The sequence below is a fragment of the Festucalex cinctus genome, chromosome 6, assembly GCF_051991245.1.
Source record: "Festucalex cinctus isolate MCC-2025b chromosome 6, RoL_Fcin_1.0, whole genome shotgun sequence".
Classification (NCBI taxonomy): domain Eukaryota; kingdom Metazoa; phylum Chordata; class Actinopteri; order Syngnathiformes; family Syngnathidae; genus Festucalex; species Festucalex cinctus.
The window spans coordinates 21,585,654-21,613,400 of record NC_135416.1 but is presented as its reverse complement, the minus strand read 5'-3'; the positions used below and the strand labels follow the sequence as shown (position 1 = coordinate 21,613,400).

General features: G+C 39.0%; 2 protein-coding genes and 1 long non-coding RNA gene across 7 annotated transcripts; all 3 read right to left on the bottom strand.

Moving 5' to 3' along the window:
* Positions 1 to 1,079: 1,079 nt before the first annotated feature.
* dennd1c (DENN domain containing 1C) lies at positions 1,080 to 14,594 on the bottom strand. Of its 5 annotated transcripts, none has more exons than XM_077524678.1 (22): positions 14,467 to 14,594; positions 14,067 to 14,131; positions 11,679 to 11,722; positions 11,548 to 11,597; positions 9,381 to 9,500; positions 9,253 to 9,322; positions 9,102 to 9,182; positions 8,161 to 8,214; positions 7,949 to 8,059; positions 7,760 to 7,860; positions 7,655 to 7,700; positions 7,485 to 7,586; positions 6,195 to 6,320; positions 5,976 to 6,077; positions 4,791 to 4,878; positions 4,675 to 4,715; positions 4,538 to 4,591; positions 4,392 to 4,439; positions 4,102 to 4,209; positions 3,182 to 3,261; positions 2,426 to 2,639; positions 1,080 to 1,943 (listed from the first exon to the last, which is right to left on the bottom strand). In XM_077524678.1, exons 1-22 carry the CDS (start codon positions 14,481 to 14,483, stop codon positions 1,215 to 1,217), a joined length of 2,451 nt encoding a protein of 816 aa, XP_077380804.1. In that variant the 5' UTR covers positions 14,484 to 14,594; the 3' UTR covers positions 1,080 to 1,214. The 5 variants fall into 5 exon arrangements, with proteins under 5 accessions (XP_077380804.1, XP_077380805.1, XP_077380806.1 ...); XM_077524679.1 differs by having other exon boundaries at positions 7,485 to 7,583; XM_077524680.1 differs by lacking the exons at positions 14,067 to 14,131; positions 14,467 to 14,594 and having other exon boundaries at positions 9,379 to 9,500; positions 11,679 to 11,720.
* Positions 14,595 to 17,706: 3,112 nt separating this feature from the next.
* LOC144021143 (uncharacterized) lies at positions 17,707 to 19,330 on the bottom strand. The gene is made up of 3 exons (XR_013284057.1): positions 18,920 to 19,330; positions 17,968 to 18,211; positions 17,707 to 17,869 (listed from the first exon to the last, which is right to left on the bottom strand). It is a non-coding gene; the product is annotated as an uncharacterized LOC144021143 (long non-coding RNA).
* Positions 19,331 to 19,636: 306 nt separating this feature from the next.
* LOC144020829 (tubulin beta chain-like) lies at positions 19,637 to 26,656 on the bottom strand. Its single transcript, XM_077524671.1, has 5 exons — positions 26,516 to 26,656; positions 22,996 to 23,104; positions 22,804 to 22,914; positions 22,437 to 22,681; positions 19,637 to 20,709 (listed from the first exon to the last, which is right to left on the bottom strand). The coding sequence occupies exons 1-5, from the start codon at positions 26,570 to 26,572 to the stop codon at positions 19,894 to 19,896; spliced, it is 1,338 nt and encodes a 445-aa protein (XP_077380797.1). The 5' UTR covers positions 26,573 to 26,656; the 3' UTR covers positions 19,637 to 19,893.
* Positions 26,657 to 27,747: the final 1,091 nt, after the last annotated feature.

The following is a 27,747-nucleotide window of genomic DNA, read 5'->3' as shown; positions in this document are numbered from 1 at the left end:
AATTAACATACAAATCAAATTTAAAAAAAGGGAAAGTGAGTCCAAATTAAGAGGAACAGATATTTTCCCCAAACCTAAATATAGAACAAAACAAAAACAACGATGTATTTCAACTTGAGGTGTCATTCATTTCGTGTTGATGGGGGCAGATATAAGTTTTACTTCTTTCTATCCCCTTTCATTTATTTTTTTGAAGAGTGAAATAAAACATTTGAATTGAATTGAACAGCAAGAGGAACGAGAGATTTGCATTTTCAAGAAGTCACTATTTGGAGTTTGTGTTAGCAAAAACCAAAATTATTAAGGTTTATTGCGCAGTCTGTGCTGTCGACAGTGTTAGCGACATAGCTTCCATGACACTATTTAAAAACAAAAAAACGGTTCATGCAATATATATTAAAAATTCATACTGAAAATACTTTTTTTTTTCTTTTCTTCCCTGAACATTTTTATAGCCTTTTTACAGCTGTCCGTCACCATGACAATGCAGGCATCCTTCCCCGCCACGGTGTCGGCACTCATCTCCACTGTGGTTCTTCTCCTTGGTTTGCCTCTGCTACTTCTGCTGTGCGTCATCAAGAAGAAGAGGCGAATGGAGGGAACTTACCGCCCCAGCGCAGAAGAGAGGAAACAGGTCGGAGCAGCTAGATCCCAAAAGAACGGCCTGCCTTTTCCTTTGCCCAAAGAAGAACGCCTCATATGATGACACCACATTATGTCGAACTCCATCATTGATCAACCATTTGGATTAATACGCCCACTCAGTTCATTCTGTTTGCACCACAAATCTTCTGTCATTTTTCGACATCTTTTTAATTCAAATCTGTCAGCAGTTTCACTGCATAAAAGAAGGAACACGTTTGACTGCAGAAGTTTTGTTCCATTGTAAAGTCCATCATCTGAAGTTGTCCTCAGTCTGCGACATGAGGGACTGAACTGAACTTTGCTGTGTATTCAAACAAACATTTTTTTGTTTTATTACTGCACTCTGCATTATTTTGTCTATTTATATAGACACTGTATATGTGTACATAATATAATGTATTACACTCATGAAGGTTACTGATTGACACTGGCAATAACTATGATGCACTTTAATCATGCTCACTTTTGTACGTAAAAATAATGTGTACATATAAATAAAGAATATACGCACACAATAGGCATGATCAAGGCATTTTTTTTAGGTTGAGAGGAAACAAAGTGTCTCCTGGTCAGCCAGTGTGGCCGCTCCATTGAGCTTCAAACACCTTTTTAAGTTCGGACACCTTGACAGTAGTTGCACCAACCTGCTGATGCTTGATGGTGCTGTTAGCATTCGAATAGGCCCTTAAATAATATGACTGACATGTTTGAACAATGTCATTGCTGTTACCTGCTCTGTCAGTCTCGGCCAAGTCCTTATTCTGTAGATTCTCCTGGTTACCTTCTCTGGACGCTTGAGACTGGAGGTCCACCTCTTCACTTTTCTCCAGGTTTCCGCTTCCCTCCCCGGTTGCATCCGTCTGTTTTTCAGCAGATGTGTTTTCATCACGTTTCTTCTCATTCTGTCTCAAATTCGCACCATCTTCCATCTTTTTCAATTTGTCCTCATGTCGCTCAGCTATGTCCTCCACAGGACCCTGTTGTTTCCTTTCTGGTTCATTCTCCCATTTTCCTGCCTCGAACTTTACTTCCTTTGAATTATTTCTGTTGTGGATTTCGACTGCATTGTTCGTATTTATCGCCACGTTAATTTTCTCCTGTTTATCTGCAACGCGTTCTTGTTCTCTGACAATTTCGGATGCATCTGCGACAGTCTTGTACGGATTGAGGCTCGGCCAATCCAAGTTCTCAGTCAGCGTTTCTACCTCCTCCGACTGCTCCGGATTCCAGCTGTGAAGGCTGCCACTGCCACTCGTGGACAGGGAAAGGCTCTCCTGGCTGGGATTGGCTTGACCAAGCTGAACACAAATGGAGTAGTTAAATTTTAATTCGGTAGACCTTCACAAATATATAAGATGGAGAGATAATGTGATCTGATACAACAGCTTTGTAAAAAAAATAAATGTATTTGTCATTTACTGTTTTTTTTTCATGCATCAAGATGACCCCCCCCCCCCCCCCCCAAAAAAAAAGATAAAATAAAAAATAATTAAAAAATAAAATATACACATTTATATATATATCTGTCACTTGGTGTTGAACATTTATCAAAATTTGTCATAGAACCAACAAATATTTGTACTTTTCTTTGTAAATTTAACCAATAAAACTTAAGACCTTCAACATAAAGTGTATTTAGTTTCATTAAGATCCATCAAGTAGTTTCCGAGATATGGCCATTTAGAATGGGGTCAACCATTTTGGAACACCCTGTATATATCTACTGTAGTTCGATTTCTGCAGTGTGGAATTAATGTTTGTGTCAGTTTTCTGTTCTTACCTTTGTAATGTAGTCATGGCTGTCTGGTCCAAACAAATCCAGGCTGCGTGTGCCATATAGCAGTCCCCGGTCGTGTGAGCTGCGGCTGCTGAGTGTGTCAAAGATCTCGCTTAGAAGATCCATTTCCTCTAGATCACATAGCGACTCTTCCTCCTCCTCTTCATCCTTTCCAAGCTCTGAGTCAGGCTTGACTCCTCCTTGCCCAGATATTGTCCTTGATAAAAATGGCCAAACAAGAACATAGACAAATGAAAGAAAGTGAGTGAAGTTGAAGTAAATTTCAAGTCATCTGGCAAGTTTGGGACTGTGTCTGTGGAATGTTTTGTGAGATCAGACTGATTGCGTCACTAGGCCTGTGAGAGGGCCTGATGGCTCAGGCTCACCTTCTTTGTTTTATTTTATCCCTAAGGTGTTTGATAAAAGTGAAATTTACCCAAACTACTCCCACAAAGCAGAACTACTGTTTGTCCAATATGTCTGGGGAAGCTAAATGGTTCATGAATAGTAGTGATGTGAACATGAAGCTTCATGAAGCACTTGTGATATTTTTTTATGCCCCTAGATGGCACTCTTGGTCTAAAGACACAGTGATAATTTCCATTTAACCTTTATCTTTAAACCAAGAGCACCATCTAGAGGAGTTAAAAAAATCACAAGTGCTTCATGAAGCTTCATTGTTCCCACCACTAAGTCGAGTTGGTAAAAAGATAACAGATCTTGATACTCGATACTTGTCCACAGGTTTATATTTCTCACCCGTTCCATGCATTTCCAGCTGCTTTGGTTCCCTCTCCTCGCGCGACACCAAGTTTGTAACCAGGTCGACGAGGACGTGGCTGACATGCAATGTGGAAGTAAAATAATGACAAGTATCAAACAAAAAAGAAACAAGGATTGACAGACGTGAGTAGTTGAAGGCATTGGATATTGTGCTTTATTTTTCTCTCATGCAAATGACAGGTATGGAAAGACGTTTGAGCACTTTTTCCAATATCCTTGAAATCCAGTTTAAAAGAAGGCTTCATTAATTTTACATGTGGCTTGATCGGTAGTAATTAATTTGTGTATCTTGTAAAACTACATAAATGTATTTTTTTTTTGGATGCTGTTGTCCCTATTTGTCACAAATGTCAGGTCACCTTGGTGGATCAGCTGCTTTCAGCCAACATGTTCTTTGGCCAGCTCTTCCCCATTATTTCATTTTTAATTTGGACCTGAGAGTGTTTTGAAAGTTTTAGATATCCATAAAAGTCAAACATGTAATTTTGGCAATAGGTTTGCTGACACAGAATTCTTAAACCTGGATGATGTCACACTACAAGGAGTTTTAATGTTCCTGACAAAAAATGTTGGGCTCAGTCTGGAAAATTGTTCAAGATAGCAAAACAGGCAAATAACGGTACTAAACTATTGTTGCCTGATGCAGACATTACTAGTGGAGAACAGTAGTTTATACTAATAAAGTTTAAAATTGTGCTAGTAGGCCAAAAGTGGCACTCATGGTGAAAAACACAATCAGAGAGTCATACTATAGTAATGTGCTCTAGTCAGTCTACTAGTGCACTGGATTGTCCAAAACTAAAGAGCATACTAGTACATCGTCCTTCAGCTGGATACCAAGGATTTCCAATGAAAGACATTAATTTTGTACAAAATGTCATGGTTGTTGTTTTTACCATTCCAAAGTGTTGAGTGATTGGCAGACGATTCTGAAGGCAGTCCGACTGAGCACAATGGTATGAGACAGATCCACCTCTCTGAATGGCCTGGGTTTGACCGAAAGCCTGCCTCACACACACATATATTCAGACTTGTTGGTGATGACACAAATGTATCACCATATCGCCGCCATCGGGCCGAAACTTCATTAGTGTCAACTTGGAGGCACACGGTTTCGGCCCGACGCCAGTGATATGCATGTAAGTATTACTGAGACCATTACAGAGTGTAATTTACATTAGCTTACCTTATGTTTCAACCTGCTTTTCAAACCCGAAGTTGTGACACCTTTTGCCTTTTAATGACAAATATCATTATTGTATATAAACAGTAAGCACTTCAAGTGTAACAGACGCTATACACTCAGTTGACACTCCCCAGCTAACAACTCACCCGTACGTTATTTGTTTTGGATTTCATGTTGAAGATCAATGCTCCTCCCCCTCTCTGTCAAAGGCATAAGGGCATCCTGAATTGTGCAATAATATAGGATGTTACTTTTGTACAACTAGTACTAACGTATAACTCACCCTTAAATTAACAGCTAGCTGTAGGTAAGATTTACTCTTCCCTGAAAAAAGACCAACAAGGAGATAAGTGACAGCTTCCACAATTGCATTATGTTACAACAAACTGCATACTGTACCTGTTGTTTCACACTCAAGGATCTCCTCTTCAAAGAGGTCCTGTGGTACATTCCCTGTGTTCAGAATATCCAGGCGTCCATCGATAAACTGAAAATATTTCACAAAATACTAATGTCATACATGATATCAGGGATGGCTCTGTCTTTGAATCACATTCATAGGGGGGCATTCTGTCCCTCAAATGTCAGTATGTACAGTGCTGTACATGTTTACTGCACATGCATATACAAGGTGGTGAGCAGACGTCGCCCTGCACCTGTTCACCAGAATCAACAAGTATGCTATGACCATATTGATGTTCAATATTTACTGATATAGATAGGTGCATGCATTACTATTGTCCTGCTAAGTAAAGCACCCGAATGACCATGTAAAGCAATTATTTTAGTGTGGATCAAGTCGTAAAACCCAACAGTACTAAACATTATCTGCATGAAATATCCAACCAACCATCCATTCATTTTCTAGAATGCTCATTAGGTTCCACAGGTGAGCTGAAGCCTATCAGAGTATTCTGGACTGGTCATCAACACTGTATAAAGTCTGATCATTACCTACTTAAATAAATTGTGGCAACAAAGTGACAATTAATATAATTGAGTAGATTTTAACTTATCTTTGATTAAAAACAATTGATTGTTTTCAACAAAATTTGGCCATGGCGGGCTTGGGCCAAAAAAACAACGGAAGTGTTTAGCAATTAAAATAAAACAAATGCCATTGAGTAGTATTAACTAATTTTTCAACATTGCTAACATTACTGATAAAATTTTATTAAATTCTACTTATTGATATTTGCCTGATTTTATTCAGACAGTATAAGTTCATATAACTGACTGATTATTCAAATTTGAATACACCAACATATTATACCAAACTAAATAGTGTAATTTTATTATGTACAGTTTACTAGAATATATTGTGTAAATGTAAATTTAGCCCAGTCATGCTTTTTTCAGTGAAATAGACCGAAGTGCCAACAACCAGTCCATGAACGAAATACAAAAAATATGACTACTTGTATTGAACTCCATGAATTTACAGCACAAATCACAAAGATAAAATCAAAGATCTTCAAATGGTGCAAATATTTTGTACCTGAGGATTTTTTTTTTCCCACTGGGTGTATACAGTACAGTGTTACATATTTTTGTCCAGTAGAGAGCAGCAGACACTTACGGTACCTGTTTGAAAAACTGTAAATGAACGGCACTCTGAAGAAACCGCCTCATACTGGGTGACTTGTGATCGAGAAACAAATCATTACTGAAGCATACCTCACCCCCCTGGAAATTTACAGAAAAGATTACAATATTTCAATATTAGCACTAACAAACAACAATAACAATATACAACAACAACATTTGTGTGCACTCCAAGCCAAATGTTAATAAGCAACCGACCTTGTGATTCTGCAGAGCATCCTTGTACCCTCCAAACAGGACTGACTGGGCCCTGAGAAAGGCCCGCGAGACCCCACAACCAGCCGAAACCGCCTGACGCTTCAAACATACTTTCAGCCCAGACATCTGCAGACGGATATACTGTACATTCACAACTGGTGACATGAAGGACATGCAACATTTCAAAAGTCCACACACTCCTGTTCAAATGATGTTTGTGACATGAAAGACATCAAGACTGCATTTTTTTCCACCTTAAGGTGACCTATAAGTTGTACAGCTCTATTGGGAAAAAAAACAAAAAAACAAAAACAAAATCAAAATAGGAGGGCATGTGAAAGTAACTGAAATATGATTGCACAAGTTTGCACACTCTCTTATAAATGGGATGTTGCTGTGTTCAGAATGAATCTGTCACATTCAAATTCATGATAAATTGAGTCAGCAATCCCCAAATAAATGTCAGGTGTTTTGGTAGGCTTCTCCTAATATTATTTTTGCTTTCTAGTAGAACCCTGACGGTTTTGTGCAAACACTGACTTCCAGGCTGGACTGGCTATTTGGCGTCACGCAGCCAACAAATTCGCCCGGCTCCGTTTGTGACACGCCACCCCCCCCGCTCTGCGATTGGCTGGAGGGGTGCAAACAATGTCTTTTCACAGAAACATCCCGCTGTTTACAATACAAACACAAAATGGCAAAATACAGGCTGGAGGGGGTGGGGGTTTATGGCAAAATCACCACCACACGTTAACATAAGCCCAGATCTGTAAATTGAGAAGTAGTTTGTTTGTTTAAATCCTGTATTTAAAAAGTGCATTTTCCTGAGTGAAACCGGCAGACTGGGCCTTTAAAATGATATAGCTACAAACATTTATCATATTAACATATCTTTAAGTTCATCATTGAGGTCGGTGGGGAAAATGAGCACCAAACAACAAACTCTGGTGCTCATTTGAGAACATGCCAAAATTTTTATGTGCACCCCCCGATTCAATCATCTAAGTTGCTAATACCACCTGCAAATAAAAGTGCAATCGATCTCTTTTCTCAAATTAATCTTTTGATGTCACGCTTAAGTGTTTTCACTTTACAAGAAAAATAAAGGAATTGGCCTGAATTGTGCCAGTACTTTTGGAAGGGAGCGTACAGTCAACCACTTAACGGGGATTGTGTAGCAAGCATTCAGTGGGATGGGTGGTAAATGATCTCACATCATCTGAAGGACAGCTACGAGCCTAGATAATTACATTCACGCACACATGAACACACATACAAGATATGTATTACCACATCTGAAGGTATCTTCTTCAGGTCATTGAAGGGGGTTTCCAATGTGTTTGTATCCACATTCAAAATGACAACTTCTTCCAACCCTTGTCTCCTCACCTTCTGCCAAACCCAAGCTGTGATTAAGTCGGCGTGTGCATACATTTGATTGATTTGAAACCATTTCTTACCTCGGCTAGACTGCTGTGAACCCCAATAAGGTACGGCATAGGTGCACTGGAAAAGGGAATACCACGTGACACGTAGAAATATGGACGACAGTCCCACAGGCTTACCAGCAGTAGTCGAGAAGATGAGGTGGCAGGACTGGGATGAAGATGTGTTGCCAGTGCATTGGGTATAACAGAGCCCCAAGTGCATGGACACAAGACGTCAGCTACATGCAACACAAAAGCACAAAATGTGTGTGTATATTTGTGTGTGAAGTTTATATAACGTAATGCACAATATAAAATAATACGTACAGTGCTGAGTTTGCAAGCAAATATGAGGATACGTCTCTCATACAGCATGCTGGCGTAGAGCTGCAGAATGTTCGTCACATCTACTGCCACTATCAGCTCTGTCAAGTTCCTCTAGTGTGTATACACACACACGCATACACGTGTAAACGCAAACAAAAGAGAGTTGTTAGCGGATAAAAGCTGGGGCGTTAGTTTTGATCGAAAATACTCACATTCTCAGGAATAGACGGGAGACCCCTGGGATCCGGCGCAATGAAGTAGGGAACCTAATCAGGATTTGACAATTTGGGAAATGAGAATGAAAGGAACGATTCAGTAAAACAGTTTTACAGTTTGAAGTGATAGGTAGAATGAAACCCCACAATAGTCCAAACAAATATGGATTGGTTTCAGGAGACCCTAAATAAATATGCAACAAAGCCATTTAAGTCCATTTTTTTCTAAATACAATACATTATATACTGTTTGTTTTAAGATAAATGCTGATACAGTTTTTGGGTGTAGCTAAAATGACAAACTTGGTTTTCCTGGCACGAGTCGCCCCACCTCTCTATACTGAATGCCTTCATATCACCAGTGGCTACCCGACGCAAATGTGAGCTACTTAGTAATAATAACTTGGCCCATTTTTACCACTACAGCATCTATAGAGCTATGCCTAAAACCTAGAGTGACTGTTAGGCTCTGGAAAAGAAAATGCATAAACAAATAAGATTTTAACACTTTATTTCCATAACAATCATGTATACGCGGAACACACTCACAAAACGACGAGAATGTATCAAGAATCAAGAGACGTGGAGCTAACCTGGGCTGTGGAGGTGCAAAGAGGAACAGAAGAATAATCCGGCGAAAATACACTTCTCTGTTAGACTTATATAGACAGCGAATGGATCTGATTGGCTGTTGCCAGACAAAGAGATGAATGATTCCTGACATCACATAGCTTCTGACATCACATAGCTTCTGACCAGTTGAAACTAGTTGCTGGTTACATGCTGATTGCATCAGTTCAAATTGGACCCTTGCCCCAAACGAAACACAGTCATGACAGTGACCGAACGTCTCGTTTTCACCACCTTTTGTCCCTCTGTCAAATTATTTTATTTTAATTTATTATTATGGTCTGTAAGGGTGACTAACAGAGACTTACCATCTGCAGTGTGATAGATCCATCTGCTAGTGGTATGGGCTGCTTGTACAGTGCAGCGAGCATCACTTTCATCTCATTGGTCTGTGATTTAAGCAGATAAAAATGTAATCATGTTTATTTGGAACCAGACTTGTCTTCGTTACAAACTTACCTGCCCCTTATGGATGTAGTCAGCAAGCGTATTGAGAAATTTATAGAAGACCTCAAACCATGGAAGGTAACTGTGAATACAAACAGTGTCATAAGCTTGATTTAACATTTTCCCTGACATGTTCACACCTGAGGATGCAAAGGCACATCTGAGCCCTGTTGGTGAGGCGGCAGAAGCCAAATCGTTGGCATCCCTCAATATCAGTCAGAACAAATGTAAAGTGCTGCACAGCTACTTCCTCCCTCCCCCTGAAAAAAAAAAAAAAGAAAAGAAAGAAGACATTCTTAGAAATGCAGTGTGCAGTCCACGGCCAAGCTGAAATTGCTGAAAAAAAAAAAAAAAAAAAAAAAAATGCAGACAGGCATCATTCGTTTGCCCTATCAGATTGTGACAAGATGAGCTTCTGCTTTTAGTGGCATCTAGTCTGACAAGAACAGGGTAGTACTGTAAATGACGATGGCGGGGGGTTTATTGTATGACGTGCTGTATAAGCCAAAAACAAATAAGCAAGCAAAGCAACATTTACCTTTTATGTGCTGAAAAAAAAACTTTTACGCTCACCAAAATAACTCTCACCTCAGCCAAAAACCCTCACATGAATAAAAAAAATTCACACTCAAACAAACAAACAAACAAACAAACAAACAAAAAAAACAAAAAACAAAACACTCTCACAGTAACAAAAAACAAACAAAAAAACTCACATTCACTCAAAACCCGCAACGTTCTTGAAAATCGCTTAGACTCACTAAAAAAAACTTTCACTTACATAGAAAAAAAACCCTTAAACACACACAAAAACACTTACACGCAGACAAACAAATACGCAAACACTCACATACGGCAAATAACATCATACTGACACGAAAACATACTCACCAAAAAATAATCTCACTCACAAAAAACTCGACCTGACACGACCTGTCACACATATCAAGCAATTTTACTGTTTGTTGACGTGAGACCCTTTTTGTCAAAGTGAAAATCAAATCTTTTGTGTGAGAGAAACTGGCAACATGTCTGATTGCACAGCAGAGACAATCAGCATGGAAGATTTGAGACTGCTTCGGTTTTCAGTTTTGAGCTTCTTTTCAGACACTCACACCGCACCGTGCTTACTGAAAGGTGGTTTTTACTAACTAAAATCTTTTTTTTTTTTTTTTTTTTTTTTAAACTGATGTTGATTTTTTTTTTGTTTTATGTAAAAGTATTTGTGTTATTGTGAGTTTTTGGGCGTGTGAAAGTTTTTATGATGGGTATAAGAGTTTTTTGGCACATGTAAGAGTTATATCCAGAACCTCTTTACTGTGAGGCCGCACAAAACTTCCAAAGGCAGCACCGCTAACCTTCAGTAAACTATTAAGCAATGCTAATACTTCAAAATTGAAAGAGCACAATGAGAAAATGCTAACATATTGTAATTATAATAGAATTATAGTTTATGTTTGCTTGCTAACTAACAAAGCACGCCTTTTGGCTAGGGATGTAATGATGTCCAAACGTCACGATACGATAATTATCACGATATTGTGGGGAGGTTGGTGATATTTAAAAAAGGTCACAATGACCTTGAATGAAAAAAAAAACAGATCATACTAAAAAAACACATTATTGTGCTTTTGTACATAACAGAAATGTTATGTTATTATTATTATTATGTTGTTATTATTATTATGTTATGTTACTAATGCACGCACACATTGAGTTCCTCCACATATTGACTTGCTTCACAGGCATATTACATTCCCCTTCATCTGACATTTAGTGTAGCTTTGAAACATAGAAGGGCCAAAACATCCCTAATGAAAATTAAATTGCATTAAAAAACTAGCCACCAGAGGGTGCTAGAACTACACAAATGGAAATCAACCCGACTTTTTGAACAGATGTCCATCCATCCATCCATTTTCTTGACCGCTTATTCCTCTGGGCAGTAGGCGGGGGACACCCTGGACTGGTTGCCAGCCAATTGCAGGGCACACAGAGACGAACAACCATCCACACTCACAAGCACACCTAGAGGGACAATTCGGAGCGCCCAATTAACCTGCCATGCATGTCTTTGGAATGTGGGAGGAGACCGGAGTACCCGGAGAAGACCCACGCGGTCACGGGGAGAACATGCAAACTCCACCCAGGAAGGCCGGAGCCTGGACTCGATTTGAACAGATGTGTTGCATTTAAATATCGTGAACATGACGACGATATTGTGGCAGTTTTAATATCGTGATCTCACGATATTGCGCTTATCGTTACATCCCTACTTTTGGCTGAAGATGGTGATGGAAAACTCACCTTTGTATGTCGTAAGGGAAGCAAAACCTGGATAATGATTGACAAGACTCCTAGAAGCAGATCATTATTTTTGTGTGATTAAAAGTTGACAGTCGATGGATGCGTGCAATACTATCCAGTACAGGGCATACCTCATCTCTGAAGTCCTCTGGAAACTGAAGACTTACACCTGGATCTGTAACACAATACATACTTTTACTGTACTGCTTCCCAACCATTATGGAGCCAAGGCAGTGAAGACACCCATTTCAAATTAAAATAGTAAATAGTAATGCGAAAGAGGCTACCTATGCTGTATAGCGCTTTATCTACACCATACAGTACCCAAAGTGCTTTTACAGAAGTTGACATTCACACAATCCCGCACACAATCACGCATTAATAGGCAGCTGTTTCTATGCAGGGCGCTGCCAGGCCCACTTAAGAGCAAATGAGTGTCTATCATATACCCGAAAGACACTTCGACAGTGGACAGTTGGAGCCGGACTCTGCCTATCAGCTCTTAGGAATATCTTAAGCACCCACCAAACAAAAATGTCACAAAGAGTTGATTTCTGGAGGCGGGAAGGGGGAGGGGGGCGATTTCATGGGAGATTATTTACAAATTCAGTTATTCAATTTAAAATCTAGGCCTTCTTTAATTGAACACAAACCCGATATACTCTTCATGAAACCTTGATTTATTCTCTTGTATGAATGGTAACCGGTAAATACACAGGATTATTGTACCTTCTGCCACTTAATGCCTGTCACTATATGTCACTGGCATAGATAGATTAATAATTATATTGTATATGAAAACCCATATACGGTACTTATAATTGAACAATAACAATTTTAAGACAAATGAAGTAAAATACTTTCCTAGAACATGATCTTACACAGCATACCTAGTTGATAATCACTGCTGTTGATTCGAGTGCACTATTTTGTTGGACCAACACACTAAGGATTTGAAGGTAATTGGACACCTGGCCATAACACCTACAGCCAGTGTCCAAAACGTTTCCTTTCAATGGTCACATTGAGAAAACCTGAAGGATGCAAATACCACTTTGACATTGACAAACTTTATTAAATTTGCTCAAACCAGTCAATTAAAGTAATTATGTTTTGAATGTGGGATCTTTATTAAAAACTTTATTAAATTTGCTAAAACCAGTCAATTAAAGCAATTGTGTATATATATATATATATATATATATATATATATATATATATATATATATATAGTTACAGTTTGTGATTTTTCATGATTTGCGGTAGCCCATAGCTCTGTAACCCACTAGAATAAATCCACCCTGCGCTGAGCAGATCTCCACATTCAAAATCAAAACAAGAGTAATCGAGATTAAGATGCCGATGGGAAAAAAAATATATACATGAGGATCTTTATCATTATGTGATATATTTGCAAATCAGACTTTGACAGACACACAGCAGAAAGTAGGGGGAAACATTTTTTTGCTTCTGAAATGGAAATATCTTAATTAATCAGCCAATATAAGAGAAATGTTACTATTTTAATTGTAAAATAGTTTTTTTTGCACATCTAGAAAAGGTGTAAATCAATTCATTCTTAGGTGCATTGTGGATGGATGAGATGCAACACCTCCTGTAAGCCCACCCCACATTTTTAACGCCAAGGACCGTTAGAAATTGACGCCGGACCGCATATGATCCCCGGGTCGTAGTTTGGACACGTCTGACCTACAAGAAACGAAAGCAAAAATGATGTTTGCGCCTTTTGTAACATGTACACTTACAGGAAGATTTGCAAGAAGATGTTGGAGGCTGGCTGTGGATATATATATTTTTTTGCAACCAGTAGTACATTTATGAGGTCAGCGGTAAATACAGGAAGAATAGCTTGAAGCGTGGTTAGCATGTCTGTTTCGCATTCAGCAGTTTTAGGTTTCAAATTTGTCTCTGGCCTTCTTGTTCTCTGACTTTTTCCTGCATACCAAAAACATGCAAGTTATTTAATAGGTTACTTGAACACTTAAATCGGTGCATGTGAATGCTTGTTTATCTTAATTGCCCTGCAATTGGCTGGATGGTTCATGAAAGGAAAATCTGATAGAGATGGAAATCTGTTGTCTGTCTAACTGTCACATTTTGTATTTACAAGACCATGACAACTTTAATAAACAGTAAATAAAACATATTTCAAATAAATATTGCATGTTAGTTGAAAAGAAAAAGAGTTTAGGGTTATACTCGGAAACGGATCACATTCATGTTGCCTTCTGCTTCAAAGCGACAGCATAAGCGTTGTGGTTTTCAAACCACAGAACGGGAAGTACCCATTGTTACAGATTCTGTTCATATCATCCATTCCGAGCAGTTGTTCAGCTATTGATGCTTTACATTTACCAGCATGTATGCAGTCACTATCCTCTCGAGAAAAAAATCGTCTGAGGAACAGTTAATGCGGCTGAATAGTTCCACGAGCAAATTTGTGAGTGCATTGGATGAAGTTGGGCTGATATGAATGGAGGTCGCGAAAAGGGACTCACCTTTGTCTCTGGCTATAGGACATGTTGCCTCAAAAAATACGTTGAACGCATGCTCAGGATTTGGTCTGTGACAACAAAGACAGATGAGAACACATCATACCAAATAAGGCCTCATAAGGACAATTATATGACAACGGAATGTCATTTATCTCAGGCAAATGTACAGTTTATCAAATGGACTACTGGAAATATTTACATTTGTAGGTTTGAATGGAATTGCAATGCAAACACTCAAATGATATATGGTTCTCTATTAAAAAAACACATTGTTTTACTTTCTGTCATTTATTGTGTGCAGTGTCATCGCTGCAGAAAGGAGAGGAAGTGACAAAAACCCCAACAGGGACAGAAGTTTTCACATCATGATTTAAAGAGTGGAGGAGTGACGTGATCAACTTACCTGAGTCTCGAGCCCATGCTGTCTGAACACGACTGCGTCCATGTGTCGGCAAAGGAGGGGCGAGCTCTTCAGCGGGTGATCTCTGATGGCGTTCAGGAAGACGAGTAGCGACGAGCTGCACAATCAGCGCTGTCTGTGTGTGACTGAACACTTCCTGCTTCTTGTCAGTCTTGTGTCATCGTGTGCGCATAAGCATATGACACCACTATGCAATTTCATAACTTTTGATATTCACTTTTTCACCAAATGCAAATGACTAATATTTCATTGTTATGTATGATGCACACATTATTGACAAATGCAAACCTGCCCAATCCTATATATAATACTCACGCTACGCATGTATTGTAAATGCGCATTTATTGTTGAGGCTACACTGAAATATCTTTCTTTGACAGCAACACTAATAATCAGTATTGTCTAGTTTTTGTTTAGTTTTCCCAAATCCAGGTCATGCCACCAATTGAAAAGTTGTGGGAGAACCTTAACTTCATCCTTTTATCTTTAATGCTTACAATATTATACTAACAAAAACGCCCAGATGCTGCATATTTTCAGTTGAACTATTTACTGGATGCCAAAGCCTTGTTCTGTAAAATGTGGAAGAAGGTCTAATCTGTCCAAAATGGTTTCTACTCTTATTCTGTTTTGGCTGCTCACCCACACGGGGGAGGGGCTATAATTTATATTAGAATTTTTTATTTATTTATTTATTTATTATTTTATTTTATTTTTATGGTCTTAACTGGTTTCAACTAGAAACCAGAGTGCAGATCGATAAGATGACGCCAAGCCAGGACAGCGACGCAATTGCCTCGCTCAAGTCACCTATCTACTCACTATGAGGCCTAATCCAACAGTTAAAAACAAGTATAGGCATTCTTTATATATAAATAAAGAGAAATAATTAACGCCGTTTTCGAGGATAGTAATATGTGCCTGCTTTGCTCCGCAGCAGTCACATAATTAATGGATGATAATAATAACAAAACCAAACACTTGGAATGCTTAAATATAAGTGTTGTTATCAATGAATTTAAAAACATTATTTTACAAATTTATTAAAAATATATAGTTCTTTACTTGGTTTCCTAACCATTTTTTAAAAATATAGAATACAAAGCATAGTCCAGCGTTGTATGGATCTTACTGCATTTTTTTTATTTATTTTGTAACCTATTTTTATTTAGTCTTCTTTCTCTGAATGTTAATTATTGTGTTTAATGATGTTTATGTGTTGTCTTTCCTTGTGTAAAGCACAATGAGTTGCCTTGTGTCTGAAATGTGCTATACAAATAAACTTGCCTTGCCTTATTGTGATAGCTTCTGTTTTAATATGTATTTAATGTTTCTTTGGCAGCAGTTTCATTGACTGTAGTACGGTTTAGCCTTAAAGCCCCAGTGTGTAGCTCACGACCGCCATCTATCGGTCAAACAAGATAATGCAATGATTTTAAGCACACGAACTACGGCGTCCCAGAGAGACCCTACTTCAACAGCCTACCACCAATTTCACCGGAACAGAACGCAAACAACTTCTGGTATTCCCTCGAGTGATGACGTAAGTGAATTGCATTTGTTAGACATACTGTACAGATCCCTAATAATTGTTATTTAGTCATTTAATTTCAGAATTAATATTTTTGTCGGCATTGTTTGGAAATACTGTACGTCAGCTAATGATAATGGCTATCTATGTTCATATTTGTTAGTGCAACTAAACCATGCAACAGAGAACACACAGTTATGTTATATGTTTTATAGACATGTGGACCATCTCAAAGGGGGCGAGGAGGGGGCGAGAGAGACGACGAGGAAGAGAACGCGGTGTCTCGTAACGTACAATTATGTCATCATGGAAAAATAATTCCATTCGAGCATGCATGTGAATGGCTCAAAACATACCTTTGCTTGGAATATGTGGTATTTAGATTACATCGTTTGCTGATATGTTTAGTATATCGTGCAAAAATAATGGTGTTAACTGAACTAACACATCTGCAACTCAGACTCGTAATTCCCCCCGTGTCTTGTTGCTACTAACCACTCAGAAAAGTGCTGCTTACAAAAACATTTTAAACCTTTTACTCAGATATCGATTTGTCACCATGTTGAACAATTTTACCTAATAAATATCACTAAGCAACTTAATTAGTTTTGATTGAAGATACAACAGCTTCCTTGTACTTCGATGTGCAGGAATTTACATGGCTTTCACAAATAGTCTTGCTCATGTAATAATGTACTTCATTGGCTCAGTGACTTTCAGTTCATTGTTTGGTACCTCATCTGACATACAATTGTTACCTTCTTGCAGAGACTCGTACAGGAAATGACCATGGAGGAACATGAAGATATCCAAGTCCAGCTGATAGACTGACACCAAGAAATACTTTTTGACACATTGCTGACACATCAGCACCACCATGATTTCCTGTACCTGGATCTCAGACTGCAGCACCTTGGTGACTTGTAGCAAATAAGTGACACTTTCCCAGATCCTTGAGGACAATACAAAGGTTTTTTACCTGGCATATAATTAGTCCATGTCTGACACTTGTTGTTGTAGTTTGTATAACTTGTATATTGTTGTTGTGTGTTAATTTGTACATTTTGAATAACTAAAAAAATACTATTTCCTTTGGCGTCAACATGCAGTGTTCATTCGACACCTAACCTAACACTATTTTACATGACCAGAAATGTAAAACATCAAAAGCCTGGAGAATTATTATAAATGCTTGCAATGACAAGGAATTCTTCATTGGCCAAGGAATGTAAGGTACAGTACATGAAAATGAATAAATAAAATAAAGTAAAGTAAAAGTCTACATGAAATGAACATATTAACTAAAAAAAAAAAATAAAAAAAAAATAAAAATGCTGTTAGAATATAATGAGCTACATGAATTGCAGTTGTTCCAGAAATTTACCAATACGCTGTGCATTTCAATATATGGAAAATAGACATACAGGTTTGGGCCAAAAGTAGTGTTACAGAGCAGGTATGTGTTGTACAAAGCTAAAATCAATACCATGATGTTTTTTTTTTGTTTGTTTTTTTTGTGTGCTGACATTGTCCCCCATTAACATTGCAACATTCCTCAAACTCTCCCGAACACATAGTATGATCTGTAACACTACTTTTTGCCTACTCTATGATGTTATTGGGGCAAAATTAAGGAAGGCTTGTCCATTGATTGTGTGAACAGACTGCAGTAAAAATGAAGTCACTTCAATGTTTGCTGGTTTTATTAAGTTTGACATGCTCCTTGACTGCACAAGTACATGTTATGGAGTGAGGGCATGTTCCCACCAACGATGATATCATATTCTTCAAAGGCTTGCTGAGGAAAGTGAGGGAGGAGTCACTCCATGGCTTCAGACACCTGGTCAGCAGGTCCTGTGTAAAACAAGTGGTGCTTGTACATGTGACCATTCCGTATTGCTTCACACAAAAAGTTAATGTAGTGTGCAATGCCGTCCATATGTAAATGATACCAAGACGTCGGCTGACTTCAGTTTGTTGCAGCTCAGATATGGTAGGTGGAGATACTGGTGGTACAACACCGAAGCCTTCTGGGTTCCTCCATTCAAGTGTCCTCATTCGGGGCATTCCAATATGGCTGCTGACTCTCCCCTTGATATTTTTTTTTCTTGCAGGTCGGTGATGTATTTAAACGGTGCATGAATGCTTGTATACATCAGAATATGGTTCTGGAAGCCCTCAAGTTTGGCTGTTGATCTAGTGTGACACAAACAAAAACAAAATTATAAAATAAAATAAAATAATTGATGATGACTACTATATGTCACCAACTTTCCAACAAAGCCCCCAAAATAGAGGTAAGATCTTTAGTTTTTGGGCCCAAAACATTGTATTAGCTAGATAAAAGTAACTTGACTGCATACTGCATAGAATATGCAAAGGCTGCTTGCTTGTCGAGTTTCCGTGGAAAATGTAGCAGCCTGTAAATTCTTGTGCACCCAATTACACAATGGACCAGTACACACTTGAGTGAGAGAGTTCAGACTCTAGCAGTGCTTACGGTACAGCCAGCATTTAAGTCCAGAAAGTTATTCCCTGCCGAAAATTAATTTCGAGAACACTATTTTCACCAACCACAACGAAAATAATTTTAACTCCTCCACTAATACAGTATGCTTTAGATTCTCCATTAAAGTTATGGGCAAATATACCTCCGAAATCACAGTTACATTACATTACACAATAACTTGCGCATTTACTCTAAATATAACGTGCCAGCGGGAATCTTTTTTTTTTTTTTTTTCAAAGCAAGTAGCTTCATAACGAAATCGTTCGAGTGGTGCGGAGTTGCTAATCAACAGATACAGTGATCGTAAAACAAAGGTACGAACATCGTATTAATTAGTACGGTGTATACTTTTTCTCTCGCTCTCAAAACGTAAACACAAATGTACTCTTACTTACCGGTCAAGTAGAAAGCAGTCGAAGGCACCGGCACGTCCCAAACCTAGTCTGTTCCTCATTTCTCTCCATCTGGCAAATGCGGCTACAATATAAACTCTTGTTTTGTCGCGCTGAAATAAAATAAATTCCCAAAGCAATTGATAGCTTGATAATGCTCTCTTCGGGGACCGGAAACTCTTCTTCTTCGTGTACATGCGGTCGCCATACAAACCGGAAGTGCGTCTGCAAAGGCGTTCCAAAAACGCGTTAAGAAATGGAGCGCTGAAATTTGTCGTTGACGGCACCCGTAGCAGAAAGATGGCGGCGAAACATGGCGGACACTAGAAGCCGCGGCCCGGACATGTAAGATAATTTGCGATTTCTAGACTAACCGTTATATTTAAAAAAAAAGTACGTTTATGCGATACAACATATCTTTTTACATACTACTAACACAAACAATTTTTTTTTTTTTTTTTATGATTTATTGTTTCACCACTAGATGCCACTGTATAATACTGAGTGTACCTTTAAAGGGACAATATGTATCATTTAGCGCCATCTAGTGGTGAACTAATAATTCATTCATTAGCCCACTGTTAATCTCAATAACGTGCCAAAACATGGGTGTTGTCAGTGACGGCCTTCCGTCAGCGCTGGGAAATTGCAAGAGTCGTTAGAATCTAACCGTCATGTTAAGGCTTTATCAATTAGGAACCTAAAAAAAACAAACGTTGCTGTTTGCAAATTCATTTATTGAAATCAAATACCAAATAAAACACATGAATTCAAATACAATGTATCATATTAGGCCCACATATAGAACTGTGTTGTGAACAGTGAAAATGTGACCACTGGGGTAAGGAAGAGAATCCAGTAAACCCACCGTTGGATAAGAGGGCAAAGGTCTGATGTCAGAGAAGAGACATGAGTGATAGTGCAGACCCGGACAAAGATTATGATCACAAAATGAGGGTAATGAATTATAAGAGACCTTAGGCTGCTTCTTCTTCCTCCTCCTCCTCTTCAAACTCTGCATCCTCAGCAGTGGCATCCTGGTACTGCTGGTACTCCGACACCAAATCATTCATGTTGCTCTCCGCCTCAGTGAACTCCATCTCATCCATGCCCTCGCCCGTGTACCAATGGAGGAAAGCCTTCCGACGGAACATAGCAGTGAATTGCTCGGAGATGCGCTTGAACAGCTCCTGGATGGCAGTGCTGTTGCCGATGAAGGTGGCGGACATCTTGAGGCCACGCGGCGGGATGTCGCATACGGCCGTTTTGACGTTGTTGGGGATCCACTCGACGAAGTAGCTGCTGTTCTTGTTTTGCACATTCAGCATCTGCTCATCCACCTCTTTCATGGACATGCGACCGCGAAATATGGCAGCCACGGTGAGGTAGCGCCCGTGGCGGGGGTCACAGGCAGCCATCATATTTTTAGCATCAAACATCTGCTGAGTGAGTTCAGGCACGGTGAGGGCTCTGTACTGTGTGCTCCCCCTGCTTGTGAGTGGAGCAAACCCCGGCATGAAGAAATGCAAACGAGGGAAGGGGACCATGTTGACAGCAAGTTTGCGGAGGTCCGCGTTTAGCTGCCCGGGAAAACGCAAGCAGGTTGTCACACCACTCATAGTGGCAGAAACCAGGTGGTTGAGGTCCCCGTAAGTGGGTGTGGTCAGCTTGAGTGTACGGAAGCAGATGTCATACAAGGCTTCGTTGTCAATGCAGTAGGTCTCATCTGTGTTCTCAACAAGTTGGTGGACAGACAGGGTGGCATTGTACGGCTCCACTACTGTGTCGGACACCTGCAGGCAAAATGTTGCAATTAAAAACTAGAATTTCACTCAGCAGACTGTAGAATTCCACCAATGATGACAGCCCCCCCAGCCTGTATTTTGCCATTTTGTGTTTGTTTTGTCAACAGCGGGACGTTTCTGTGGACAGGCAGTTGTTACCCCTCCAGCCAACCGCAGAGCGGGGGGCGGGGTGGGCGTGTCATTCACTGTCAGCAGATGGGGCCGGGCGAATTTGTCGGCTGCATAATGTCACTCCCACGGCAACTTAACAACATGCACGTTTTTTTTTTTCACTCACTCACTCACTCACTCACTCACTCACTCACTCACTCACTCACTCACTCACTCACTCACTCACTCACTCACTCACTCACTCACTCACGCACGCTCGCTCGCTCGCTCGCTCACACAAGCTTACATAATAGCTTGTGTGAGTGAGTGAGCGGGATGTTTCTGTGGAGAGACAGTTGTTACCCCTCCAGCCAATCGCAGAGCGGGGGACGGCGGGGGGCGTGTCACTCACTGTCGGCAGTCAGGGCCGGGCGAATTTGTCGGCTGCATGACGCCACTCCCGCGCCAATTAACAGCACGCACTGATTTTTTTTTCACTCACTCACTCACTCACTCACTCACTCACTCACTCACTCACTCACTCACTCACTCACTCACTCACTCACTCACTCACTCAAGCTTACATGATAGCTAGTGTGAGTGAGTGAGCGGGATGTTTCTGTGGACAGACAGTTGTTTACCCCTCCAGCCAATCGCAGAGCAGGGGGCGGCGGGGGGCGTGTCACTCACTGTCGGCAGACGGGGCCGGGCGAATTTGTCGGCTGCATGACGACACTCCCGCGGCAACTTGACAGCACACATGGATTTTTTTCACTCACTCACTCACTCACTCACTCACTCACTCACTCACTCACTCACTCACTCACTCACTCACTCACTCACTCACTCACGCAAGCTTACATGATAGCCACCCCCGCTCTGTGATTGGCTGGAGGGGTAAACAACTGTCTGTCCACAGAAACGTACCGCTGTTGACAAAAGAAACACAAAATGGCAAAATACAGGCTTAGGAAAAAATCACCACCACACATTAACAGAAGTCCAGAGTTGAAGATAGAGAAGTAGTTGATGGGTATACATCCTGTATTTATATAGTGCATTTTCCTGAGTGAAAACGGAAGACCCCGCCTTTAAAATAAGTTACTTAAGTTTAAGTTATTTCCGTGTGGTATGTACACTACGTTAATGGCCAGTGTATGCTTGGACGACTGAATATGTTTGAATGGGATTAGTGAAAATATGCCTTATTTATTTCATTTCATTTCTTTTCATTTCATTTATTTATTTATTTATTTATTTATTTATTTATTTATTTATTTATTTATTTATTTATTTATTTATGTTTGTGCTTTACTGCATATTTTCATGACTATCATTTCAAAATAAAAGTCAGTAAGTCATGAAGAGCAAACACTTTTGCATCGCTTGCTTGGGCACCGTATCAAAAACAAGTACAAGTCCAGAGGGACAAAAAATACTTTTTTTTCATGGGTGATTTTGTAGCGACGTATTGTAACCAGAGATGTTTTATGCTCGGGAAATTATGATACACTGTATGTTATTTTAATGACCTGTTTTTCTTGAACACATAATGAAGAAATATCAATTAATGGTACGAGTTATAAAAATATCAGTGTCAAACATGAGCATGAAATGAGTCGTACCTTGGGAGAGGGCACCACACTAAAGGTGTTCATGATACGGTCCGGGTATTCCTCACGGATCTTGCTAATGAGCAGAGTTCCCATCCCAGAGCCGGTGCCACCACCCAGTGAATGTGTAAGCTGGAACCCCTGTAGACAGTCACATCCCTCGGCCTCCTTCCTCACCACATCGAGAACCGAGTCCACCAGCTCGGCTCCCTCTGTGTAGTGACCCTTGGCCCAGTTGTTTCCTGCTCCACTCTGGCCTGGAAAAAAACAATTAAAAAATCTCATTTTGATCTTCTAGACCACAGTGGAACTTCATACACTTTTGTTTTCTTACATCATTTGCAATTATCAAGAAGGAGCATGGAAATGTATAGTTTACCAAAGACAAAGTTGTCAGGTCTAAATATCCTGCCAAATGGGCCTGACCGGACAGAGTCCATGGTGCCTGGCTCCAAATCCACCAAAACCGCCCTGGGGACGTACTTTCCTCCTAGGAACCAAATAGATTAACTTAAGCTTGGATTCTAATTCCATGGAAACACAAAGGTCATTGCAGTGCGTGATTCCTGACCTGAAGCCTCGTTGTAGTAGACATTAATTCGATCCAGTTGGAGGGCATCCTCTCCTTGGTATGATCCAGTTGGGTCGATGCCATGCTCGTCACTGATCACCTCCCAAAACTGGTACAGTCAAAAAATTTCACACACATACAACAACATATAGTTTTTATTAGAGATGTTTGATCCCATTTTATTTCATACTGATACTAGTACGAGTATTCAACTTTTGAGGAGTCACCCATACAATACCAAGTACAGATACCGCTAGTCCTTTGAATCAGTGATAATTTTGTCAACTTAATATTTTCGTCATAATTTTCGTCACAAAATGTTTTTTTTTCAGATGAAAATTAAACAAAAAATAAAATAGAAGCCATTCATTGAGACTATAACAATAACTACAATTGACTGACAATTTCATCAATGACTAAAACAAAAATGAAAACAACACAGGGATGAAAATTCACACAATCCAATCAGAAGAAATGAAACGCGGTTTGGAGAAAGAACCACTCACAAACTGCTCAGTGTTCACTGCACTTTATTTCATGTCAATTAATTAATTTTATTTATTTCAATGTGCAGCTGTAAGAATAATCTCAAGCAACTATGCACTCTCTTTTTTTTTAATTAGGTGAAAACAACTAAAAGTTATTGTCAATTCAACGTGTTTCATTGAAACAATTAATAAAATACACAGTTGTATTAAATGTGTCTTGCGTGTTAAACTACAGTTACAAATAAGTGTGTTTTAATTTTCTATATAAAAGTTGAAATGGATGCTAAAAGAAAATGTCGACTAAATTGTCAATTTAGTCGACTAAAATTGCTCTTTTTTTCGTCGCATAAATTACACTTTATTTTCGTCGACAAAAATTGTATTAAAACTAAAATACAACCCAATTACTAAATTATGACTAAAACTTTAATTAATTTTAGTCAAAAGACTAACGAAAACTAAATTAAAATTTCTTGTCAAAATTAACACTTCTTTGAATGCATATATCTTTTTTCAATGACAAATGACAGATCATTTTTTAAAGAAAGACTGATACTGTATATTCATTATATTCACAATATTAATTTTTCCTTAAAATTGCCTCAAATGAATGGCAATTTACTATTTTTCAAATTTCTAATTCCTAATATATAGCTCGCTAAATTTTCAGGGTGTCGAAAAATTCACACAATTGGTAATGCAACTACTTCTTCTTTGCCATAATTTGTCTTCACTGCAGGCACCTTCACTCGCTGCTTGTTTGCGGCTCTTCACGCACCTTCATTTCTTGAAGTGAAAACTAAAGCCTCTGGTATTCAGTGTTTCCCCAAATCAGGTCATTGATGTCAAGAGTAAAACACTAACTTATTTTACTTCTTGTCAGACAGGCACATATTTCTTGACAAAAAGCTGCACCCATTTTATGGCACTCCCTGTACCAGTGGCAATCAGGTTGTGTGCAAACCTGCCTGCTTTTATTGAGGTCAAGAATGGGACTGGGAGTCATTTCTGAGCTCTTTTTCACTTCCCAGTGTACAAATGGATGCAAAACCGAACCATTGTTGTGTATTAGGATGGTGTCTCTCGAGAAGCAATTGGAAAATTTGAATGAATTTTAACTCAACATGTGTTGGGTGTTTTTACAGTTTGATATTTTATCACAAACATTCTAAAAAAAAAAAATGCACAAAGTTTTTAGAAGTACTCTACTAGTGCAAACACAAAATAGTTACGTGCACCAAGAATAAATTCCAAAAGTACAATTGTTTACCTGGTGTTATTGTAGAAAGCGACATTCACCTTTGAACAGGACATTGTACCTTCCAAAAGATTCAGTAGATAATATTTTATGGCTTAGTGGCTACATGAAAGGCAACAAAATGTCATGGCTGTATATGAAAAGCGGATTTGTGCATTTCCCACCATGCAACAATTACACCCTGCAAAAGAATCCAAGCAGACCGGTGGAACACACATGATCTGAGGCATGTCTTTCAAGTTTAACTGAATATTATACAAACATTGTTAAATCTTATTTGAATAGTTAGGGTCCATTCAAATAATTAGAGTCAGATTGTCGGAACAGCCTGTTACAGTTACTAGTTTTGGACTTTTTATTATAGTTGCCTTTAAGTTTTTATTTCATTTTTATTCTTTTTTTTTTTAAGTCAGTTCATTTTAAAGAGTTTTTTTTTTAAATGAGTTTGTTAGTTTTTTTATGAGTTGTATTTTTGTTAGATTTGGTGTTAGTTTTAGTTTTTCTTTGTAATATATGCGTCACATTTTGGCAAGGTTGAGGACCAAAATGCAGGGGATCATGAAGGTGAGGCAGGTGTGCACTCAAAATAATATTACTGTAATTTCAAGTAAAATTAATAAAAAGGCAAGAAGGGACTTGGATATATCAAAAATACAAAATCAACAGAAGTCCAAAATAAACAAGTTCAAATTACTTAAGCAAAGCCTATAAAAAGAATGTACAGCAATCCCAAGACAATTAAATGTAAAATGAATGAAAGCTCATGTATGATTATAACAGGTAAAAACGAAAACAAACAGTATTTTAAATCTAACTAGGCTAAGAGCAATTTCTGGAGAAATTGCGTAGGAATGCTGAAGGCAAACTGAGAGATAAATTAAGAAAATATAACTTCCTGGTTACGCAATCCACTTTACCAACTGTGCCACCGAGCAGTGTAAGACACCTGGTAATGATGATAAGTTATATGTATGGAAGTGGGTGTGGAAAGTGATACTTAGAAAAAGTCTGTCCCATTGAAAATGAATGGGGAAAAGTTGATAATAAATGTTAAATTGTGCAAATACTGCAAGTAATGTGGAGTCAGACGATATATATACCCCGGGAAGCGGGAAATTTTTAAGCTAGATGAAATTTGAAAATGTAAATTGGAAGTATTAGGTGGGAGTTGTTAGGCGGCAAAAAAGTGTGGAGAATAAAAATCACTATAACATACGTGGGAATGCTTCAGCATTCCCACAATTATTAAGATGCGGCCTCAGTTTGTTTTCATTCTTTTAAAAGCATTTTTCCTTCTTATTTAATAACCCAGTCTCTTAATTAATCAGCAGACATGACATGCGGAGTTAAGTATAACACTGTTGAGTGTTACACCATACTCTTTGATCATGTGAGGGATATTAAAAATGATCAACGATTTCGGGATTTAAACACATTTTTTTCCAGACACGCAAAATCGAGGGCTTCTTTGGAAGACTGCAATGAAAGTCCCTTTTAAGTAGCTGCCAGCGATTTAGAAACATAAATATGCAACAGAACACTAAGAAACAGAATACTAATAGATAGCAAAAAGAAAAAAATGATCAACTTAATTCAAACAGTTAACAACCATTCACATCTGTATGAACATATTTGACATGTTTCAAACTGTCAGTGTTATGACACATACTCAGTACTTGCCCCAATGTTGACCTATTTAGTGTTCATGACCACAAAGTGGCAAACAACACAAAACATGTAATGATTAATGATTATTATCATTGGTGTCGTCTACCTTTGCTCCAATCTGATTCCCACATTGGCCGGCCTGCAGGTGAACAATCTCTCGCATGTTGCTGGGTTGTATACGACGTCTACCAGGAGCTGCTGCAAAACGTTGACTGCGTTCAGAGTGTGCTGGATGAATGGCGGTGCACCGTGAACTAGTTCTCGGCTTTAACCCGCCCTTGCCTCACTTCACAACTTCCTGGAATGTGACATCATCTTGCGCCTCTCAAACAACAAACTGTAAGGACTAGATAACGTACCTGGGCAGGCCCATACTTATGTTCGGCTTCGACCTTCAAATAAGTACTTTCATATTCTCAATCTGAGTCAATAGGAAGTCCAAATGTTGTTTACTTCACAAATCTATTCATAAGAACCTGAAGGCTGCCGATGACAGCAGGAGGCTCTTGATTTGTTTTCTGACATGACAAAAGACAGAAGCAACAGGTGAACCGGCTGTACTTCCATCATGATGAAATGCTTTGAGAGGCCGGTGAAGGAGGTTATCATCTGCAGACTCTATCTCATGCTTTACTATTTCCGTTTATTACGCCGCTGAGGAAGCCATCTCCTCCGCTCTTGAGCTTTGCACACCTGAAGGAGAAGAACACTCACGTGCGCTTCTGTTCAGATTTTCAAGTGGAAGTCAACCTTAATCATTTCTTGACAATAATATCTTATATGTGACCTCACTATTCTACACATGACATTCTGATTAATATTATATTTTTTGGAATATGTTATGAAGCAAATTCCAGCCGTTTTTATCCATCTCAGGTGGCGGCCATTTTGCCACTGAAGATGACATTAATTTTGACCAAGGCTCAGGCAACAACCAATTAAAGCATGTTTTCTGAAGATGCGCTGTGATTGGTTGTTGCCTGAGACCTGAACAACACTGATATCATCTGCAGTCGACAGCAAGTGGCAAAATGGCAAAAACGGCTGGATTTTGCTGCTTAACTCATATTCCACGATCACAATATTAAACAGAATACCATATCTAGACTAGTGGGGCTGCATGGAACATATTATTGTCAAAAAAAAAATAAAACATTTTTTGGTTGACTTCCTCTTTAATGCAATAATTTCACAACATCTGATAGACAGACTCGGACCCTACAACTCCTGTGTAAACTGGCTGACAGAAGACTTTCTCAGACTTTCCTCTGATGGAACACATTCAGCACAGGCTTCTCTAGGTGCTGTTCTATAACTGATAGTGTCATAAATATGGGG

What these genes read in the sequence shown, in the direction of transcription:
- LOC144020829 (XM_077524671.1), bottom strand. Translation starts at nt 26,572, where the DNA reads ATGCGAGAGATTGTTCACCTGCAGGCCGGCCAATGTGGGAATCAGATT. An exon ending in CTACTACAACGAGGCTTCAG is followed by an intron (nt 22,915 to 22,995) that starts GTCAGGAATCAC and finishes TTTGGTTCCTAG; the next exon opens with GAGGAAAGTACGTCCCCAGG. An exon ending in GTGTGGTGCCCTCTCCCAAG is followed by an intron (nt 20,710 to 22,436) that starts GTACGACTCATT and finishes TTTTGCCTGCAG; the next exon opens with GTGTCCGACACAGTAGTGGA.
- dennd1c (XM_077524678.1), bottom strand. An exon ending in CAGAGGACTTCAGAGATGAG is followed by an intron (nt 11,598 to 11,678) that starts GTATGCCCTGTA and finishes ATCTGCTTCTAG; the next exon opens with GAGTCTTGTCAATCATTATC. An exon ending in ACTACATCCATAAGGGGCAG is followed by an intron (nt 9,183 to 9,252) that starts GTAAGTTTGTAA and finishes CTTAAATCACAG; the next exon opens with ACCAATGAGATGAAAGTGAT.